The sequence below is a fragment of the Cryptomeria japonica genome, chromosome 10 (genome assembly GCF_030272615.1).
Source record: "Cryptomeria japonica chromosome 10, Sugi_1.0, whole genome shotgun sequence".
In the NCBI taxonomy this organism is placed as follows: Eukaryota; Viridiplantae; Streptophyta; class Pinopsida; order Cupressales; family Cupressaceae; genus Cryptomeria; species Cryptomeria japonica.
The window spans coordinates 248,129,222-248,153,174 of NC_081414.1; the positions used below are offsets into that span (position 1 = coordinate 248,129,222).

The window sequence follows — 23,953 nt, forward strand, 5'->3', positions numbered from 1 at the left end:
TCACCCTCTATCTTCATCTCTACTTTTATCTACTTTAAACATAACTTTATTAGGATTTTAGGGTTTTAGAGTTTATAATTATAAAATAATAATTTTAAAATTAGATAAATATTTAATTTTTTCATAAGAAATGAAATTTTATTTATGGGAGTTTATTTTTTCACTAAAAAGAGGGGTTAAAATTTATTCAACACAAAGAGAATTACAAAGCAAAAAAGGCCAGAAGCCCTTCAAAGAACAAAACATTAAACATTTGCATCATCATCAAGAAACAATTGCATCATCATCAAGAACGTGCTCCAACTGATGAGACAATTCTAAATATAATTGTCCCTTATCCACAATAGTCCATCCACCCCTTCTACAAGAAGCCCATTTGGCCAGGAAGTCCATGACTCCATTCCATTGCTTAGGAATGCGAGTAAAAGTGAAAATATTGTTTATAATTTAGATATTATTTTTTGAGAATTCAAACTTAGATCTTCAATATGAAAATCCTATAATATTTCTATTTAATTTTCAATTATATTGTATTCTCATAAACCTAATCAAAAGAAATAATGTATAAATGATCTAATGTAAATTATATAATTAATCAAAAAAATTTAAAACTCAACATATGATATTTTATTTAAATTTTTTATAAATTAAAAAAGTTATGAATAATCAAATTCGTTTATATTAAAAAAAAATTAAATATTCACAAATACAATGATGAATCTCTTATTGAACTCTTTACATAAATAAATATTAATAAAAAAAATTAAAAACTTTTTCACATGTTACATAAATCTTACAAATAATATATATAAATACTTTAAACCAAAAAATTATATCATTCATCTAATCATTACTACCTCAAGTTTAATGTATGATTCAAATTAAATTATAATTTTGTGATTCTTATGCCAACCTACAAGTACTACAATGTTATTGCTGAATGCTTCCCATTTATGACTTGATGCTTCTTAACTAACCTGAATTATTTGTATATATATACCATTCCTTTTCCTTTTTCTCTTCTTCAAAATTAGAGACAATCACATCAAAATCTTGATAAATGAAGAATCCCTAATTTTCTGAGCACCAAACCCTAAAAACAGCACCAACAATTGTCTTGTAAATTGTAATACAGCAGATAACACTAGTATCGATTCTGTAAAGTGCAATATAACAGAGTGGATGTTAGTGGCAACAAGTTTTATCTTTCTATACTAAATGGTGCTGTAAACAGCTTGTTGGAGGAAATGGGAAGCGATTGTCTTGGAATTTATGATACCCTTCTTTACCAGGTTGGCAGTGCATATGGTAGAACTTCAAGAGAAAATGCATTGATACCCACAAATGGGAATTGAGAAATCATCTAATCTCCACTCATTGTAATCACATAGGCTTTCTGTATCCCTCTCAGCCATCCTATCATTGCTAAATTCCAATACTGACAGGCGAAACAGCTGGCTAATTAAGCGGTTGTAAAGATCTTTAAATTCTTTTTCTTTGGCAGTTCCTTCTCACATTTTCTGTCTGTCCTTTAGTCCTATTATCTAAAGGAATAGGAAGAGAAAGAACGTTTCATTTAGGCACTAATCCTGTTGGGCCATGGATGCCTTCAGTCCTCTCCATTGTATTCTGCTGCTCCTGCTCATATCTTCTTCTACCGAAGTCTATGCAAACTTCTATGATGATGTAGATGTGATGTGGGGTGCCGGTAATGTCAGCATATTCAATGATGGTCAGGACTTGGAGCTTCCTCTCAATGAGGATTCCGGTAAAATTTTAATTAAAATTTTTAGTTTTTAGATTAGATTGTGAATGATTTTTTTTTCAACTTTCATATCATACTCTCAGATCTATCATCAGAAAAATAAAGAACTGAAAAAACATACAATCATATCATTAATTCACTTAAATCTTCTTAACATTTACATTCATCTGCCCACTAATTGATTATAGTCTGACGTTTTCTCCAATGTGCTTTGGATCCGCTGAACAGGTTGATTAGGTTCAAAAAATGGTTATCAGATTCTCTGAGATGGTTTGGTAAAGTGATATGAAAGAAAATGCTCTGATGTCTCCTTTTGTTTCAGGATCGTTAATCCAATCACAGGAGGAATTCTTGTATGGGAGCTTCAGTATGCTTATGAAGCTTGTCCCGGGAAATTCTGCGGGAACAGTGACCACATTCTATGTGAGTGAGAGTGATTTGTTTTTAGTCTTTTTAATGAGTGAATGTGATAGCATTTATCAAGATATGCATGTCCTTGTGTGCATGCAGCTTAGCTCTGAGGGTGATATGCATGACGAGATAGATATGGAATTCCTAGGAAATGTTTCAGGCCAACCCTACATCTTGCACACTAACATCTTCGGTCAAGGAATAGGGGGCCGGGAGCAGCAATTTTATTTATGGTTCGACCCTACAGTCGACTTCCACAACTACACCATCCTCTGGAACCCATGGCAGATCATGTAATCTATTTGATCCAATCACCCATTTTCATTTTGTAGTTTGTTGGCTACAGTTCATAGTATTAGCTTGGAGCTTTTTTAGGTTTGATTATCTAAATATTTTTTTATTAAAATATTTTGAAAATTTAGATCAATCTTTATAATCCATTATCAGATTGAAAATACTTACACAATAAAATTTAAATCTTTATAATCCGTCCATGGTACAGTAAAAGAGATTTCAAATTAACTTTTAGTTTATATATTTCATATGAAAAAGTTTGATTCTTTATTTAAAATATAGCACATTTTAAAGCTTTGATTTATTTAGATCTGAAATTATTTTTAATTTTTTCAATAGAACCCACCTGTCAATATGATTTCAAATGAAAAATCAAAACCTAGAATATATGGTTTAAATCAAACCAATTCTTTTGACCTTGGAGTTTTAATGTTTCTTCCCATTGAATAATATATAATATTATATGTTTCAGGATTATGGTAGATGGGTTGCCCATAAGAGTGTTTGGCAACCACGGGGAGTTGGGGGTGGCTTATCTAAAGCAGGCGATGAGAACATATTCGAGCATATGGGATGGAGATCAATGGGCAACACAAGGAGGCTCCATCAAGATTGACTGGTCCCTCGCACCATTTGTGGCTTCTTTATCCAATCTCACCATTGAGGCCTGCACAAACAGCACCCAAATTGATCAGTGTTCTTCAAGCACTGATCCTAACTACTGGTGGAATCAGGCAGCTTATCAGAGCTTGACTTACTCACAGCAGGGACAACTGAATTGGGTTCGCAATAACTTTCTCTTATATGATTATTGCCGCGATCTGCCCAGATTCAATTATACTCTTCCTGCTGAATGCGCCTTCCAAAGCTGAATATCTCAACTCCATTTCATTCCAAATAAGGGCAGCGATTTTATGGCTATGCTTCGCCACTCAAAGAGGTCATGTTCCCTCATTATCTCTCACCGCACCACATTGCAATTGTGTGTATTGTTTATCTAATTACTCTCTATGCAGCCTTCACTCTCTATTCTAGAAGGAAAATGTGTATTCATTGTTGGAAGTTCAAAAATGCTTTTGAATATATGCTCTTGGGACTAGAAGATGTCTATCAATTGTGAAGCAATCTACAAAATATGAGATTACAATTAACACATGAAAAAAAGCAATAAAAAAATTACACATGGTTGTGCAATGATAACATTTACATCAATATTATCATAAGAGAAATATGCAATTTCACACAATAAATGCTATTATAAATATTAATCATGCAATACATAGTATAAAGTATGATGTAATTTGATAATTATTATTTTGCAATTCAATTGGAATGGAAGACTAAAGTAGATTTGTAACCTCTGGCTATACCCAAGCTATTAAGAATGTATCCTCGTCTCTCATATTTGACATCAAATAACAAATTGATTGAATGCTAATCCAAATGACCCAAAACAAAAAAAAATCGTAATGTAAGAAAAGCGTTTATTGAAATTCTAATGAGTGAATAGAGACTTCTTTGCTTAAATATAAATTTATAATCACACAAAGATTTTAGTCACTGTATGTACACCCAAAAAAAATGTAGTAACTTTTGCATGGGTAATTGAGAGAAATAAACCTAAATTACCTATAGTATGAGATGATAGCTCACATGGTTTTTCTAAATTGCCTAAAATTTGATGGAAATAATAAACATTTATCTAAATTATCAATAATTTATTGACAATTATATGTCTTCCCTAAATTCACTATAGTTTTATTGGTATTTGTTCTACCTTTTGTGCTTAATTGATTAGAATTAAATTAGTGATGTCACTATTAGTGTGACATTTTTTTAATTTATTATTACATTGTTATATAATGGTTATAGGTCGATTATGATTATTTAGTTAATCCAATACCGTTTCATCATTTATTTCAGCAACTATATATATATATATTTTTACTAATCATGGAATAAATCAATCAGGCATTTGATCCTTCATATGGTATCAGAGCAAAATGGAGATCCATTCGCCATGTAATATTTAAAAAAGGGATTAAATTCCCGTAGCATGTGAAGGAGAAGAGTTGCTCTTGTGCGGTCTTGAATGATGTAATTTTGTGCTTGTTATGTACATGGTAATGGAGATTTGTAGAAGGTTGTTTGATTGAAGCACACGCAAGAAAATCCATCCTTGAAATATAAATTGTGTGAGAGAATGTGGCTAATGAATGAGGATAAATGGTGAGTGAGACTGTTCGATATGATTGTATTCATATTAAGATTTTGTTTAATGGAATAAAGTTTTAGTAGCCATTACCATGAAGGGTTGATATTTGCGACCATCTAGCAACATCCTAGCATATTCGAGTGGTGTTAGTCCAATGCCAAGACTAGATCACTTAATGTAGCAATTTCATCACTATCCTATTCTTCGTGTTTGCTGCATCATACAACTTCATTAAGTAGATTTGAAAAAATGGAAAAATAGAAGGGGTGTGAAGGATTCCTTATGCATGTGGAAGATGATGTACATTCAATAGTGAAGGTTCATGTGAATTCCATGCGAGCTAAGATCTGTATTCATGCTACTCATTTGCAAAATGAAAATTGAGGTTGGAAGTACAATTTTATTTGGAATTTATAAAGCCATTTTATGTACTTCCTATGATCATGACATGTTACAATTGAAAGTAGATGTAGGAAACTGGGCATTCATAATAAGGTGCAAAATTTTCAATCTTGAATATGTACAAGATTTGCATTGAAGGGATAAAAAAAAGGGGTGTATTTTCATTTTCGAGTGATGGATTGTATTTGTTTCTAAACTCCAAATGTTTTCACTTTGAGATGGTTCTTTGCAAGAGAAGTATTTTTTGATTTAGTTTCTTGCTTTATTTTTAGCTTTCATTCATGGCGATGATAGATTCGAAGAATGCATATATAGTGATATTTGTCTTTAGAGATAGGTAAGGGGTTTAGTGTTGAACTCAATATGGATTGTTGCCGAAAGATTTCAAAAGATGTGATCATAATTATACCATTATGAGGCTCAAGAGAGAACTTGATGGAGCCTCATGTGTGCAAAGCTCAATATGGATTGTTGCAGAATAATTTAGTGTTTGTGATTAAGAGTTTTGAGACTAAAAACTCGGGAATTTAGATTGAAACTATACCGTTATAAGGGTCACAAAGTAGCTTGATGGATTTCCATTTAATTCAAGAATTGTTTCTTCAAAGAAACATCTTCTCAAGAAAAATATATATTTATTTTATGTATTCGACAAATTTTGTTATGTAAGCCTTAAGGGGGTGGGGGAGTCCCTTGGTGAAATTTTAAGTTTTAAAGGTTCTTTTGCAAGAAAAAAGTAATAAGGGAGGGAATACTTGTTTATTATTACATTGTTATACAACATTTATGGGTAGGATATAGTTATATAATTATTTCATTACCATTTCGTTAACCATTTTAGCTAATATATATGTTTTTACTGATCATGGAGTAAATCAATCAAGAATTTGATCCTTCATAGCCACCACTATATTTTGTTAATTTCTTATAATTTCATTGGTAATCAAATGACAATTTTCTATTAATTATCCATAATTTTATTGGTGATTGCACCATAACTTATCCTTAATTTATATGATTTAAGTGGTTGAAGCATAATTTAAAAAAAATCAAATTCAAATAACAATTGATCAAAAGAACATTAAAATGCATTCCTATAATAGGGACAAAACTACAATATAAATAGTGCAATCATCTAATATTATTTTGAGATATTAAAAAATCAATGCATTGGAAATATGAACTTTCTTAAGATAAAATAGATACAATTTTGGGTTAAGCATATGCTACCAAATTTAGAACTCCAAAAGATAAACATTTTCCTGTTGGTAACAAATCATCACTAAAATTTTCTCTAATTATGTACATGATGAAATCTAAGACATCAATGAAATTAGTAATATGAGAAAGACAGTGAATGGGTATTTTTTAGAGAACATAATATTGAATTATGTAGCCTTATACTGTAATAGGGAATCAATGATTATAATAGATTATATTACCAAATTTGTACAAATAGAGAAGAGTTGTAGTGGAGAAAAAGATTAAAGTCATAAAGAGTACAAATGAAAGGAAATATAAATATTCTAGTAGAAAGAATAATGAAGGGAAAAAAGGAATGCAAAAGGAATGATGGAGATTTGTAGTTTTCAAGAAAGGAATCTAAATCACTTTTCAAACTATAAAATAAGGTGTTAAGTATAAAACATAAGTTAGTTATAGATGTGGAAGATGGTACCATGAAGCGAAGGTTGACATATAAACACATACCATACAACGAGGAGGTGTTGTTATAATATTTATGAATTTATCTTACATATTACACTAAGAGAAGAGTAGCAATAGAGAAGGTGATTGAAATATGGTAGATATAGACCCACAAGAGAAATTGAAATTATGACTAAATTTTTTAGAGTTAGGTATAGAATACTCTACAACATGCAATATTGGTTGAAGATTATAGACACCCAAGATCAAGGAACTCCATGAAAGCACAAGAGAGATCAGCCGTGAGAAAATAATTCTATTCTATCAATGGCGCAAATAAAATAATGATAGGAATGAATTGATGTTACAAATGGAATCCCTTGGTAATATAGGCTAAGTTGAACATATGATGACATAAGATTATGACATGTGTCTTAATTTTATGAGTTGAGATGAAAAGTGATAACATGTCATCCACTAAAGGTGGAAAAGTGATATTATGATAATTACCACTAAATATGGGATGTTTACTATGTGTTCCCTAAGTAAAATTAAGTAATATGTTTAATTAGAACCTAGGTGTCAAACTACACAAGGTACAATAGCCCTTTTACACCAACACCAACTTAGGGAGAATGAATACATATGTAAATAATTCAAGATAGGTCTCAACTACTAGGCAATGTTATGTACCCATGTACAAATGGAATACAATCTCTCACAAATAGAGAAAACGAGAAAATTTAGTGGGATAAAACTCATCACCAAAAGAGAGATGAAAATACAAAATGATCTCAATGAGGAACGAGATGGACAAAACCCCATGTGAGGAAAAAGTTCCCCAATAAGAGAGAAGAAGAAGAAGAAGAGAAGAAAAGAGACCATGTAACCCACCTCAATATAGAGTCACCTACAATGATGGTAGATGCTCAACATTGAATGCCAAGAAGATGATCCAAAGTTTTTGAGCAATGTTCCTTTTGTGGGAATAAAAAAAACCAAGATTGTGTGTAGATGTCTTCCCATTCTTGAAAGGAAGATAGATTAAGTGTGATGTTTGTGAAGCATGCTCAGGTGTCTCCATGTTGATGCTGAAAGCTACCACCATCCAATCAGGAATTCTAGGCCAAACTATTGAAGATGATAATCTGAAATCTTCTAGAAATTGATGCAAAACATCATCTGAAGACAAATAGACCTCCTCCAAATTTAGTACATAAGTATCCACAGTCATGTCAAACTCAAAATAATGATCATGTAGAGAATGACCAAGAGGGTTGGAGTATTCCCTTGTAACATTGGAAGAAAGATCATCTCCATCAAAGTGAAGATGAATGTGATCAATTGTATCTCCCAAATTTGAAGTGTAGAACTCCACAAAAAAAAAGTGTAATATTTGTCAAGTGATCATCCCATGAAGCCATGTTTAGAAGACAAAGTGTGTCATGTTGCATTCAATCACAAGGATCTCAAACTGTAGTAACACGTGTCTTCATAAACAACAACTATTGATGAAGGATATGAACACATGTCTCAAGAACATCAAAGATGAAAGCACTCCAATATGCACATCGATTTGATACTTCTTAAAAAGACACGTCAACTCATTAATTTAAAAAAAAAAAACAATGTTTCCATCATGCTCTAATTTCTTGTAATATGCACATTTAGACTTCTCCTTTTAAGGTGATGTCCCTTGAGAGGGAGAGCATTCAGACTATTTTCTTAGCTTGTTGTTTTTCTTCTTTTGCTTCTTATCAGAATTCCTTGTTTCCTTCTGTGACATAGGCTCACTCGCCACCAAAGCCTTAGGTATTGAATCTACAGTTATGATTCTGATTTAAGTTTCGCATTTGTAAATTTTACCCATGAATTGGAAAAAAGAAAAGAAAAAGGAAGATTGAGTCCAAATCCATAAGAGGGAAATGCTTCTCATGCAACAGTTTAACATGTAGCAGAATATCTCATGACCAATGAGCTGACGAAGTTGTCTATGTTTTGTAGATTGCTCCACTTTTGATAAAACATCTTCTAGACCCAGAGCATATATTCAAAATTATTTTTGAACTTCTAACAATGATCAATAATTCACATATTTTCCTTCTGGAATAGACTAGAGTGAAGGCTGCATAGATAGTAATTAGATAAAAAATAGACACAATTGCCATGTGATGAGGTGAGAGATAATGGGGGAATCTGAGCTCTTTGAGTAGCAAAGCATAGCTATAAATACAGAGCACATATTTGGAATGAAATGGAGTTGAGTTATTAGCGTTGGAAGGCACATTCGGCAGGAAGAGTGTAACTAAATCTGGGCAGATCGAGGCAATAATCTTATACGAGAATGTTATTGTGAACCCAATTCAATTGTCCCCGCTGCAAGTAACTCAGTCTCTGATAAGCTGCCTGATTCCACCAGTAACCAGGATCACTGCTTGATGAATATTTACACGATCAAATCTGAAAAAGTTAAACTGATATTTTAGATTACAATTTTTTTATGTCAATATCAACAAACTACAAGCAAAATGAAAATGGGTGATTTGATCAAAGAAATTACACGATCTGCCATGGGTTCCAGAGGATGGTGTAGCTGTGGAAGTCGACTGTGGAGCCGAGCCATAAATAAAATTCGATATCTATCTCACCCTCAGAACTAAGCTGCATGCTATCACATTCATTTATTGATACATGTGTTGAAAGCAGATGTACTCTGAGAGGGGGAGGGGGTGAATCAGAGTACTTTGAACTTTGAAATACACCAAATAAATATGCTTTTTAAGATTGGAATAAGCTTTACAAAAACAGAGACAAAGAGCAGAATTGTACAAATGTAGCAATATGTTTGAGAGTGATTTGCCAAGATAAGAAAACTAAAACAGAAATAGGACTGAGATAAATATCAGAGCATTAACACAAAAGTAATAAACTTGACACGATTTTGTGCTGAGTGGAAACCCTCAAGATCCAACCAGATCTTGTCATAGGGAGAAAACCACTCCGTTATTGTATTAACCAGTCCAAAAAAATAAAAATCCAAGATTACATCTAGTTTAGCAGCCCTGCTGCAAGGAGTCCAACTCCTAACCTTCCAATGAAAATCAACAAGATCTATGATAGTCAATCACATATTTTTATTACAGTCTATAAGATATTCAATTTTATTTCACAACACAATCTTTTCTTTCAAAAATTACTCACTCACAATGCCATTTCATATCCATTTATACACACTATGCATCTATAGATGTATGTGCAGTCACAACTAAAAAACTGTTTTCAATAACTTCCTGGTATACCCGTTAGGGTTTAAAACAAATTTAATTTTACAACTTTGTTTATCTTCAACAAAACTGCCATAAAAAATCTGTTTCTTCCCATAGATAAACTGCCAACTATCATAAACAAATCATAAAATTTTTGCAATGACAAATCACAAAGATTTACCAATAGTTACCGAAAACTGTCGCGGTTAAGCACCTTCTCAAAGCTTAAGCTGCGGTAACAAATCTTTGCCTTCTGAGACCTTGTTGAGTTACCCGTGAAAGGGTTTCACAAAAATGTGAAATAAACAAAACAATTCAAACAACATCCTTTGTCATAATTTATTTTACTCTTACGTCCATCACTAACTCTCGTGAGTTAGGTATTGAGTACATATTACCAAAGTCAATAGTTAAGTGTCAACCCGAAGTCAAATTTTGCCACGACAACCTTATGAATTTAAACACACGTGACTTTACTGATTTGTCATCAAGGACAAAATGAATCAACAATATGCTATCACATTCATAAATTAACAAGACTTAAAACAAATCACTCTCACTCACATAGAAATCTCCCACGGATTCTCCCTTTACAAGCTTCATAACCATACTGAAGCTCCCATACAAGAATTCCTGCTTTGATTCGATTAACGATCCTGAAACAAAAGAAAATATCAGAGTATTTTCTTTCATATCACTTCACTAAACCCATCTCAGAGAATCTGATAACTCGTGTTTTTGAACCTAATCTATCTATTCAGCAAATCCAAAGCACATTGGAGAAAACATCACTAGAATACATTCAATTCAAATCCTGATTGAGAGAAAGCTCCAAATCCTGACCTTCATTGAATATGCTGACATTACCGGCACCCCACATCACATCTACATCATCATAGAAGTTTGCACAGACTCTGGTAGCAGAAGATATCAGCAGGAGCAGCAGAATACAATGGAAATGACTAAAGGCATCCATGGCCCAACAGGATTAGTGCCTAGATGAAATGTGCTTTCTCTTCCTATTCCCTAGGAAGAGAATGACAAGAATGTGGGAAGGAACTGCCAAAGCAGAAGAATTTAAAGATCTTTACAACCTCTTAAAGATCAGTATTGGAATTTGGCGAAGATGCGAGGGATAGAAAAAGTCTCCTGTGATAACAATAAGTGGACAGTAGATGATTTCCCAATTCCCATTTTTGGGTATCAAAGCATTTTTCTCTTGAAGTTATACCGAATGCATTGCCAACCTGGTCAAGTGGGGCATCATAAATTCCAACAACATTGCTTTCCATTTCCTCCAACAAGCTGTCTACAGCACCGTTTAGTATAGAAGGATAAAGCAGGTTACCAATAACATCCACTCTGTTATATTGGAATTTACAGAATTAATGCTAGTGCTATCTGCTGCATTACAATTTACAAGACAATTGGTAGTGCTCTCTTTTGTTTGATGCTCCGAAAATTAGGGATTCTTAGTTTATGAGGACTTTCATTGGATTGTTTATGAATTTGAGGAAGATAAATGGAAAATGAATTGTGTGTATATAAAAAATAATTTTAGGTTTATTTTAATTTAAAATAATATTTATAATAATAAGTTTGGTTTATTTTTCAATAATAATAATAATATATTCTATTTTATATAACTTCTTATATCAATTTATCAGTTAGTTCAACCATTGTATTAAAATTATCATTCAGTTGTCTCTCATTGTTTTGAAAATACTGTGAAGAGGTAACAAAAGATGGTCTAATTGTGTTCCAATACTAACAATAATAATAGCCATTTTTTTAGAATTTCATCTCAGGCAACATGCTTTATAAACTTATATGATAAACTTCTCACAAATTCTTACAACCTATCCTTTATAGATGGCACAAGATTATTTAAATCCTCTTCTAATTCTTCTCTTTAGCCCTAGGAAAGAATCCACCTTTGCTATAGTAGTGTGATTCTAAGATATATCCATGAATAAATAAGAGTCATTCGCCTACATCATTTTATTCTCAAAATTTATCTAGGTGTTCAATGTCCATCATTACATGCCAACTTAAAAATTCAGAGCTCTAAATGCTTCTATTCCATTGACAAATAAATAGTTTTTAATAATACAAAATATTTTGTATAACTTTGAGTATTATTCAATGTAAATTGTTATGTCTTGTACATATTTTTGAAAAAAACAAACCACCTCTTCCAATAAGGGAAGAATATTAGATAGAATTGATAATATCTTAAATTAAAGCTACGAGATTTCCACAATCGAATCCAGAAAAAACAAACTATAATATCTTAAATATTAGTGAATAGCGCCAAAATATTTATTTGATTGGAGAATTTTTCATTGAAACCCCCATTAATGTAAAGTCTTGGCACTCTTGGAATAATCTATTTTTAAGTTTATGTAATAATACCCACTTGGTCTAAGTGTCCTTAAATTGCTTGTTACCTCTATAGTAAGTCCTTCAACAAATTTATATACTCAAAGAATAATTTGAAGAATCCTATTGTGTGTGTGTATGTGTGTGTACACACACACAGACACACACACAAACATATACATGTGTGTATATATATATATATATATATATATATATATATGCACACAAACACACACACATACACACACACACCCATCTTCTGTCAGGAAATTAAGTAGCAGAACAACTTCCTACACTACTCTTGAGAGGAGGGTAATGCAATTTTTTACAAATCTTTACAACAATTACAAAAACTTAACAAAAATAGACATAAATAGCATGCATACCACAACATGGTGATTTATGAGGGGAAAATCTTTTATGGAGAAAAATCTCATACTCCAAAAGCCTCCCAATATATTATTCAGAATTCAACAAAAAATTACAATATACTTGTAGAGAAATCTTCTCACAAGAGTATCACCAATAGAGATCCAATGGTAACATAACTTCTATAAGATTCTTACACATAAGATCCATCTCATGCATCTAATATATAGGAGATACAATATATGAAACTATCAAATACTATTGCAAAACCATGGGCTAAAACCACCCAAGAGTGACACCCACCTTATCTCTAAGACAAGATGACCTACAATGTTTCAATACACACACCAACACTTATAACTCCCTTTTATAGCTCACTTGTGTCCAACATATTTTATATTTCCTATGTTAGGGGATCCAACTTCTAGAAGCAATAAATTTTGAACCAGGTGTTTGATTGATGAACCATTTGAACCATCGAAAAGCGCACGACATGATATATCAAACTATAAAATACTTCGCTAGTTAAAGACACTTTTGGGTCATTTTAGACCCTTTAAGGTCCTCAAAATTGACTTCAAAGTTTTTGTTCCACTAGGTTCAAATGGACCCTTGATAACTCTGTGAGCTATGCTGCTACCTTCCCGCCCCTCCTCGACCCCCTAGCTCCCCTCATTCTTCACCTATGAATGCTCTGATTAAGGAAGAATTTTCCCTCTTTGTGGTTAAGGTGAATGAATTATGTGAGGGATTCAATAAGCATGAACCTACCATTTGTTGGCTTCTAGGACAATTCGAGGTAGCTGAGAAGAAAATCAAAAAATTCAAAGCCCTTGCTAAAGCAAATGCCAGAGCCTCGAGTTGGGATATGAATGATATGGACCAGGGTGTTTGGATGGAGGCAAGAAAATTTGATGAGATGGTTGAATTTAAGTGGGGGAAGGTTTGGAGAACATAGTAAAGGAGCTTAGTGAGAAAATAAACCAAAGTAATGACACTAAAGATTTGGCGGAAGTGGTTGATGTGTTGCATGATAATCAGGACTCCATGAAAAGAAAAATGGACAATATGTTTTCTTAGAACATGGAGATTACCAAGAATAACTCGATTGCTCTCCAAGCCATACAAGAAAAAATCAAGAGGAGGCAAGCAAAAAAGAGGCACTATTTTGAGTTCTTCACTACCACTAGGCTGGAGGCATTTGTGTCAAAGGTGAAGGCAAACCCAAATTCCTTAGGCACCTAAAAGGAAGCTCTCCTTTCTGGAAAAAGGCAAAGTAATCAACCAAGATGAGAAGTTGGTGTTTCCCCCCACCAAGTAGGCCATTGGTTTGTGCCTTCGGTGGGGGTGTGTTTTGTTTTGTTTTTGGCCTATTGGTTTTGCTTGTTAGTTTTTTGGGTTTTATTTGTTGTGTTGGATTCGTATTGGATTTTGTTCCTTTTTGGTAGTAGGCATTCTGGTCTTGGGCCCTCAATCCTCATGAGCCCTTGGCTTTTGTCACTTATTGGTTTTACAATTATGTAAAGGTTTTGGCCTCCGTAGGTTTAATCTATTCAAAAAATTTGTTCATAACAGTAAAAAAAATAAACTTTAATATCTTCAAATGTAGACATGATATTGCAATGAAAATTTATCATCATGGTTTTGTAACTCTTTTGATGTGAATTGTATAGTGGGTATGTAACCCTTTCCAGGGTCATTTTCCTAGACAATTTCTCTATGGTTGTTTCAAACATTGGGAATCTCATAAATAGAAATGCTCGATGATGAATCTTTGCTTGTTTACATATTTTATGTATGTCCTAATACTATTATCACACCATTATTGACCCATGTGTCAAAATGAAGAAACATATCATAAATAAAATGAATTCAAATAATTACACATATCTAAACCCTATTAGGGTTTTCTACAATTTCACTAGTAGATATTGGTTTTGTTAGACAGTTCAAATAACTGGAAGACAACTGAGAGGGGGGGGGGGGGGGGTGGGTGGATCAACTGTCATAGATTACCAAAACTATTAACAATTTAAACTTTAATACTGGAACCCAAAACATTAATACCAGAATAGCAGTTAATCCAATTAAGCATAAACAATAATCACAGAATAAATACCATCCATATGACACCAAAATTTATACATAGAAAACCCGGTAAAGGTAAAAACCATGGTGGGAAGGCTACCCACAATTAGATAATACTTCTGCAGTAAGTACATGTGAATTACAATTGAGGGATCTGCACTTGGAGGAAGGCCAATAGTCTAGAGAACACTACTCATCACAAAAGGAGCCTCACTGACTACATAGAAATCTAGACTACAATCCAGAGAAGTGTTGAACTACAAAAGATAGCATCTCCTATGCCTGAGTACAATTCCGGTTAATCTCAATACCAGAGGACTAAATCCTCTTACATAAACCTAATTCGATCTCCAATGATCCACCAACTCCTCTACCTGAATGATATTACATTGTTCGCACATTAAATTCCTTGACCATGACCTCCAACATAACCATCATGATCTACAATGAGATCTTACATCTATATATACAAACCCTCAACCATAAACAATCAGGTCGACCACCATATAATAAACCAATTACATAATTACAAACCATGTTGGCCTTAGACCAAACAAATAATATTCAACACATAAGACATCCTGAAAATACATCGAGAGGTCCAATCCATACGTTACATTAATACCCATCTGCAACCTCGATCAACTGGGACACAATATAGGTCCACACACTACAACAATGATCTCCATCTACCAAGTCTCGAACATGATCATCAATAGCATCCTGAAACTCCATCAGAAGCTACACCAACACCACTTATGCAATTCATCAAATATTTTCCTCAAAAGCTCTGCCAGTGAAACCCTCGCTGGAACTAGAAGCCAAGCTTCCAAGCAAACAGGATAACATCCGATCACCAGACCAAAACCAATTGACCAAATATGAGCATGTTTATTATGAACAAGCCAATTCCATCACCAAACTATATTGGAGCCTACTAGATCATGTCGGATCCAAATCAACCAGAAACCACTCAACCTAATGGGACCAGAAGGGTGCCGGTAAAGCATCCAAACAACTAGTGTTGGCATCAATGACAAAACATCAATGCAATACATAATCAATTCCACCAAATGGCCAACAATCTCCCCCTTTGGCATTGATGGCAACACTAGATGTGAAAAACATTTAAGTACCAAGAAATGCCAAACAAGTCTCCCCCAATAGAAGACAACCAACAATCTCCCACATACAACTCTGAATGTCAATATCTCTCCCCCTTTGACTTTTTTATTTTTCATATCTCTCCCCCAATGATTTTTCCTTTTTCTCTCTTTTTCTTTTTCACATCAATATCTCTCACCCTTTGGCATCAATGTCAGAAATATAACAAAAATATTAAAGCAAGAACATAAACCACTGAATCACAAAGCTGACTATTCCCCTTGAGAAGTTGCGTCTCACATCAGTGCCACAATGAATAGTATCTTTGATAATGCATGTTGGACTGATACCAAACCACATCAATCAAGTCTCTATCGGAGGGGCAAAAAATCCCAATCTATCTCTCAGGTATTCAAATGATTCCTTGGGCAAAGGTTTAGTGAAAATATCTACAATCTGCTCTTTAGTGTTCACATAACCCAGTCTAAGTTCATTTGCTTCAACCTTTTCCTTCAAAAAGTTATACTTGATAGATATATGTTTTGTTTTAGAATGAAATAACGGATTCCTTGATATATCAATAGCAACAAATTTATTACAGTGAATAACTATCGGTGCATCATAATGCACCTTTATATCCTTCAACATTCGCTTCATCCATAAAACTTGTGTACATTTAGTAGCAGCAACAACATACTTAGCTTCCCTAGTAGATAAAGAAGTACATGAGTGTTTCTTGCTGATCCATGAAACCAACTTCTTTCCAAGAAAGAAAGTTCCATCGGAAGTACTTTTCTGGTCATCAACATCTCCAACCCAATCAACATTTGTATGTGCACATAAATTAAAGTTATCATCCTTAGGGTATCATAAACCATATTCTGATGTACCTTGCAAGAATCTAAAAATTCTTTTCACCGCAATCTCATGATTTTTTCTAGGATCACTTTGAAATCTTGAAACAATATAAACAACATTCATAATGCCAGGCCTAGTTTGAGTCAAATAAAGAAGACCTCCATTAATAGATTATTATCTTGTAGGATTTATCAATGTAGAAACATCAATTCATATCAATTTCTCACTTGTAACCATATGAGTACTTACTGGTTTAGAATCTCCCATACCAAATTTCTTCAACAATTCCTTAGCATATTTAGTTTGACAGATGAAAATACCTTTGTAGGTCTAAGTAGTATGTAAACCTAAGAAAAATTTCATCTCACCAATCATAGACTTCTCAAATTCTTTCTCCATATTCTTACAAAATTCTATGCATAACTTATCTTCACCTCCAAAAATAATGTCATCAACAAATACTTCAATAATCGGTATATCATCATTAGTGATCTTATAATATAAATTACTATCAGCACTGCCCTTAGTAAAAGCAACCTTCAAAAGATATTTATCCAACCTTGCATACCAAGCTCTAGGTGCTTGTTTCAATCCATATAAGACTTTCCTTAACCTGCAAACCATATTTGTATCATCTAATAGTGAAAAACCTTCAGGTTGCTCAATATAAATTCCTCATAAAGATCCCCATTCAAAAATACACATTTAACATCCATCTGATATAGTTTTTATAAGTAGCATAGGCAAGAACTAATCTTACAACTTCAATCCTAGCTACAGGTGCAAAAGTCTCTCCATAATTAATTCATTCCCTCTGAGAATATCTTTTACAAACCAATCTAGCCTTATTCCTTATAACTTGACCATCTTCATTCAATTTATTCCTAAAAACCCATTTAGTTTCAATAACATTTTTATTTTTAGGCCAGGGAACAAAGGTCCATGTGTTATTTTTCTCAATTTGATCTAATTCTTCTTCCATAGCTTTCAACCAATATTCATCTTTACATGCCTCAATTACTGATACCGGTTCAACTTGTGAAATTAAACATACCTCATTAGTTTCCAGTCTTCTTTTTGTCATCACTCCATTTCTTTTATCCTCTATGATTTGATCTTCTGAATGATTCCATCTCACATACCTAGGAGTCTTCTAACTTTCTATTCCTCTTTCCCATTCTTCAGTTACTCTAGAATTCTCTGATACTGCCGAAGTAACTGGTTCAACACCCTGTTCTGGTAAAGGTGTTACTGGTTCAAATATAATCATTTCCACTATCGGTTCCTTCTCATAAACTCTGATTTGACTTATGTTTAGCTCATCTACTTTGATATTAGCACTCTCCACAATTCTTTGCAATCTCTTGTTATAATATCTATATGCGTTGCTTTCATTAGAATAACCAAGAAATATGCCTTCATCCCATCTTGGGCCAAATTTCCCAATGATATTATCTCTCCTAATATAACATTTACTACCATAAATTTTGAAATACTTAACTATAGGTGTATTTCCAAACCATAATTCATAAGGTGTCTTACCGATTTCTCCTTTGATATGTACTTTGTTAAATGTATAAACCGTTGTTCTCACTGGTTCTCTCTAGTAGATATGAGGTAGAATAGCTTCCATCATCATTGTTCTAGCAACATCCAAGATAGTTCTGTTTCTCCTTTCCACAACTCCATTCTGCCGAGGTGTCCAAGGAGCAAAAAATTATCTTCTTATACCATGCTTCTCACAAAAGTTATTATACTCACCGGATGTGAATTCTCCACCAAGATCTAACCTCAAACATTTAATCTTCAATCCTGTCTCAGTTTCCACTTTAGCCTTAAAGATCTTAAACTTTTCAAATGCTTCAGATTTTTCTTTTAGAAATGTAGCCGACATCATTCTAGAATAATCATCAATGATTAACATGAAATATCTATCACCTTGAAAATTTTTAATTCTAGCAGAGCCACACAAATTAGTATGAATAAGATCAAGAACATCATTTGATTTATCTTGTATACTCCTAAAAGAGGTTCTGACCTGTTTATTCCTTTGACATTCTTTACATACTGAGTTATAGGGCTTCATAATCTTAGGTATATCCCTAACTACCTTAGTTGAACTGATCTTCACAATGCAATCAAATTTCACATGACACAACCTTTTATGCCATAGCCAATTCTCATCAATATGTGTAATCAAACATGTCTTCTCACTGGAGTTCAAATGAAATATATTACCTTTTGTTTGTGTGCCTGTTGAAATCTTAAATTCAAATCTATTAATGATTTTGTTTTTTCCATCCTTGAACAGTAATTGAAATCCCTTATCTACCAATTATCCTACACTCAAAAGATTATGCCTTAAACCTTCAACATAATAAACATTTTCAGTAATGTTCTTACCATCCAATGATATAGTTGCTTTTCCTTTGATCTTACATGATTTTTCATCTCCAAATCTAACTAGACTGCCATCAAATTCTTGCAAAGATAGAAACTTCCCTTTATCTCTAGTCATATGATATGAAAAACTGCTATCAATTACCCATTCATCCTTGTCTTCAATTTTAGTAGCAAGTGCCTTCTCTTTAGGTACATTCTCTTCCAATGTCGAATCATCTTCTTTTATATCCAAGAACACCCATTCCTTCCCATTTCTAAAACCACTAGTAGAATCTTCTGTCGGTTCATCATCAAAATCAGTAATGCCTTCCTCCTCCGCTATGTAGCATGATTTGTCTCTATTTTTCTTGTACTTGTACTTGTTTTGATAACCAGGGTTAGGCTTAAATGATCTCCTAACTCTTTCTTGAAATCTTGAATTCCTTTCAGGACATCTAGATGCAAAATGACCAATCTTATTACATGCAAAACATTTAAAAGGTGCTTTTGTTTCATACTTACTTCCTATCGGTCCTTTAGGTACTCTTCTAGCAAATAGTGCTTCAAGTTTCTCAAACTCATCATCTTCTCTCTTCATATCTTCTAATTCCTTTTCATACAAATCTTTCCAGTCTTGCTTACCGGTTGTAGATGTAGATGCATGAAAAGCAGGTTCATACTTCACAGCTCCAGAAGGTCCAAATTCTTCAAGCTCAAAAGCAGATAGTTTCCCAACCAAAGTATCTCTGTTGACAAATGTATTAGCCATATTTCTCAACTCATTAATAGTAGTAGACTTCATTTTGTAATCTGGTGATAGGGCTCTTAGGACTTTAGAAACAATTTCATCTTCGTTCAGAGTTCCACCACAACATTGAATTCCCATAAAAATCTTATTTACCCTTTCCATGAATGCAGGAATCCTTTCAATTTCTTCCATATTCAGGTTCTCATATCTCACCTGGTAACCATCAAGTTTAGCAATATTCACTGTAGGGTCACCTTCATTAAGAGTCTCCAACTTATCCCATATAGCTTTTCCAGATGATTTGTCGGTTAATCCCATTATTTGCTGATCAGAAAGTGCACACAAGAGGTCGAGCTTCTCTTTCTCTACAATCATTCTCAAGCTGCTTGTCCAGGTTTGTTGGAGGAGGATTGCCATATCCTAGATTATAAGGTGTGACACCATTCTATGTGATCTCCCAAATCTCCTTGCCAAGACATATCAGATGAGTCTCCATCTGAATCTTCCATACTGTGTAATTTGTTCCATCAAGCCTTAGAATATCCCTTCAAAAGATAGCCCCAGAAGAATTGGATGAACTTGAACTGCTAGTTGCCATAGGATCTTCCTCAAGAGTTTAAGATTTTTGCAAAGAGGACCAATGCTCCGATACCAATTGTTAGAAATTTCAAATAACCGAAAGATAATAGAGATGGGGTGGTGAATCAATTGTCATAGATTACCGAAACTATTATCAATTTAAACTTTAATACCGGAACCCAAAACATTAAAACCAGAATAGGAGTTAATCTAATTAAGCATAAACAATAATAACAGAATAAATACCATCCATATGACACCAAGATTTATACGTGGAAAACCCGATAAAAGGAAAAACCACGGTGGGAAGCCTGCCCACAGTCAGATAATACTTCTGCAGTAAGTATATGAATTACAATTGAGGGGCTTGCACTTGCACGAAGACCAACAACCTAGAGCACACTGTTCTTCACAAAAGGAGCCTCACTGACTACATAGAAATCCAGACTACAATCCGAAGAAGTGTTGAACTGCAAAACATAACATCTCATATGCCTAAGTACAAAAGCTCAATACCGAAGGACTAAATCCTCTTACATAAACCTAATTCTATGTCCAATGATCGACCAACTCCTCTACTTGAATGATATTAAATTATTCGCACATTACATTCCTTGACCATGACCTCTAACATAACAATCATGATCTACAATGAGATCTTACATCTATATATACAAACCCTTGATCATAAACAATCAGGTCAGCCACCAGATAGTAAACCAATTACATAGTTACAAACCATGTCAGCCTTAGACCAAACAAAAAATATCCAACACATAGGACATCCCCAAAATACATCGAGAGCTCCAATCCATACATTACATTAAAGTCGGTCCATAACCTAGATCAACCGGGACCCAATATAGGTCCACACGCTATAGCAATGATCTCCATCCATGAAGTCTCAAACATGATCACCAACAACATCCTGAAACTCCACCAGAAGCTGCACCAACACCACTTATAGAATTCATTAGAGATCTTCATCAAAATCTCTTTCGGTGAAACCCTCAGCGGAACCAGAAGCCAAGCTTACAAGAAAACAAGATAGTATCCAATGACCACACCAAAACCAGCTGACCAAATATGAACATGAGTATCATGAACAACCCAATTCCATCACCAAACTATACTGGAGCCTATTGGATCATGCTAGATCCAAATCAACCAGAAACAACTCAACCTACTGGGACCAGAAGGGTGTCAGTAAAGCATCCAAACAACTAGTGTTGGCATCAATGACAAAATATTAATGCAACACATAATCTATTCCACCAAAAGGCCAACAGGTTCATCGGTAATTATGTTATTAGATTATTTATCCAAGAGGGATTTACCACCCCTTAGATTGTAACATGATAATATCTCTTATTACTCCCTAGAAATTTATAGGGATGATGCCACAAATTCCATTATTGAAGGTTTTATTGGGCCATAGATGCAATAGCTCAATCAAGATGGTATTATATGTAAGTGTGAACTATAAACACCATTTATACTAAACATCGCTAGGTTTTCTCCTATTGAATTAGGTTTAATAACCAACATGAAAAGAAAAGGCAAATATTCAAATTAATGTATACAATCAATGCTTCTCTGGAAGGAAAAGTAATCTTCTACATAAAATTTATGAACTTTTAAGAGATGATTACAACATCAAATTTTACAACTATCTCTTAAGAAAAATAATGTTATTATTGTGTCAATCGTGATGCCTATTAGATTAATTACATGAAATGCTTATGCAGTTATTGAGAAATGTAAAGATAACTATTAAACATCAATCAACAACTAATTAAATAATAAGAATATATTTTTCTTACCTTTCACATGAAAATAAGTAATAAATAACTGACAAACATGAAATGGATATCTATTTGTTTAATAGATAATGATGTCAAAACACCACTACTTCTAATAACTATACAATTTCTCAAATGAAAACTTATCCGAATATAAGATGATAACCTATGAAATAAATTTAGTATTTAAGATTTAGCTAGCAATTTCCTGCCTAGGTGAAAATGAAAGAGAAGGGCGATTCAATAACTTATTCACAATATAAACTAAGTTTTTCTTTGAGGAAGTGTATGTTGATAGTTAAATATAATTGACAAGTATAATTATTTGTGTTTGATAACTAAGTAAAATGATCATATTATTGATAGGCTAATATAACATTATTCATGTATGAATAATAGATTTAGAGTTAATATTGGTAAGATGAAGCATGTGAAAATTAAAGGAATATAATTTTAATAGAGATAACTAATTATTTATATTAAGCATGTAATTAGTTTTTCAGAACTAATACCTTCTTTTGTTTACAACCTTAGTCTAAAACACATAGATTATGTTTAAAAATTAATAGTATGGTATTTGTAAGTTATTTTCCTAGATGATTTGGGTCATCTAATTATCTAAGTGTAACATTTTATTGCAAAATCCAATCCATATAGTAACAATCACTCAACATAAAAATTTATAAAACATAAGAACAATTTATATTTATCCTATCATGTACATGAATTTTATATGACTAATATTGAACTAAGAAGGCACACATTTTCCCATCAGTAGTGCAATCTTTTAATTCCTTACCCACAATAGATCTATGCTTGATTCCTAAGTCTTAATTAATGATACAGACCATGAGCTAATCACCATATTTTGAAGCACACACTTGGGTAAACTTAGAGGTTCAAAGGTTTGAAATTGGTTAGATTTTGCAATTTTAATGATAATTATGAAGTTGATAAATAATTGGGGTCCATTTTAATCTTGGTTTAGTAATATAAATATATTATCATGACTCATATTTCACTACTTAGGTTAAAGATAGTTATGAAAGCTCGTATTTGTCACAAATTTAGCGAGTAATGATTACATTATGAAATGTTGCTGTCATATTCCATCATCACTTAGTTATTCCTTATAAACTAAGATATAAGTTATACAAAATGATAAGGTTCAATCTTCTAATAATCAACTTCAAAGGCAAACATACATATGACATATAATGATCTTTCTATTAAGATTTGATATCCAAAAATTAATAATTTCAAACTTAAATTTGTAAAATGATATTGAAACAATTTTGGAAGTGACATTCACTATGATATAATAACTTTAATGCTATTGAATTTAATAGTCATACTTATTATGTATGTTATTATTGTGCTATAAGGCATCTCTAATTTATGATTTGTATTATTCCAATCATCAAAACTATAGGATATTTAACACTCAAGGAAGGAAACTATAATCCATTATATATACACTGAAGCCTTGAAATCTTCCATCATACTATCTTACGTCCATTCTTTTTGTCTATTTCAAATCTTAATCACCGCTAGTCTCTTCTCGACATGCATACAACACGTAGTAATTTTGATGGATTCCTCTGTGTAATCCTTGCAATAGACTATGTCGAGTAGTAAACT

At 33.0% G+C, this 23,953-nt stretch overlaps 2 protein-coding genes across 2 annotated transcripts; one reads left to right on the forward strand and one right to left on the reverse strand.

Annotated features, from left to right (window-relative positions):
* The first annotated feature begins 1,501 nt into the window (after window positions 1-1,501).
* Window positions 1,502-3,584, forward strand: LOC131052419 (probable xyloglucan endotransglucosylase/hydrolase protein 12). The gene is made up of 4 exons (XM_057987087.2): window positions 1,502-1,768; window positions 2,088-2,188; window positions 2,276-2,469; window positions 2,943-3,584. The coding sequence occupies exons 1-4, from the start codon at window positions 1,600-1,602 to the stop codon at window positions 3,340-3,342; spliced, it is 864 nt and encodes a 287-aa protein (XP_057843070.1). The 5' UTR covers window positions 1,502-1,599; the 3' UTR covers window positions 3,343-3,584.
* Window positions 3,585-8,864: 5,280 nt separating this feature from the next.
* On the reverse strand, window positions 8,865-11,080 carry LOC131052423 (probable xyloglucan endotransglucosylase/hydrolase protein 12). Its single transcript, XM_057987091.1, has 4 exons — window positions 10,844-11,080; window positions 10,565-10,656; window positions 9,295-9,395; window positions 8,865-9,194 (listed from the first exon to the last, which is right to left on the reverse strand). Exons 1-4 carry the CDS (start codon window positions 10,974-10,976, stop codon window positions 9,122-9,124), a joined length of 399 nt encoding a protein of 132 aa, XP_057843074.1. The 5' UTR covers window positions 10,977-11,080; the 3' UTR covers window positions 8,865-9,121.
* Between the last annotated feature and the right edge of the window lie 12,873 nt (window positions 11,081-23,953).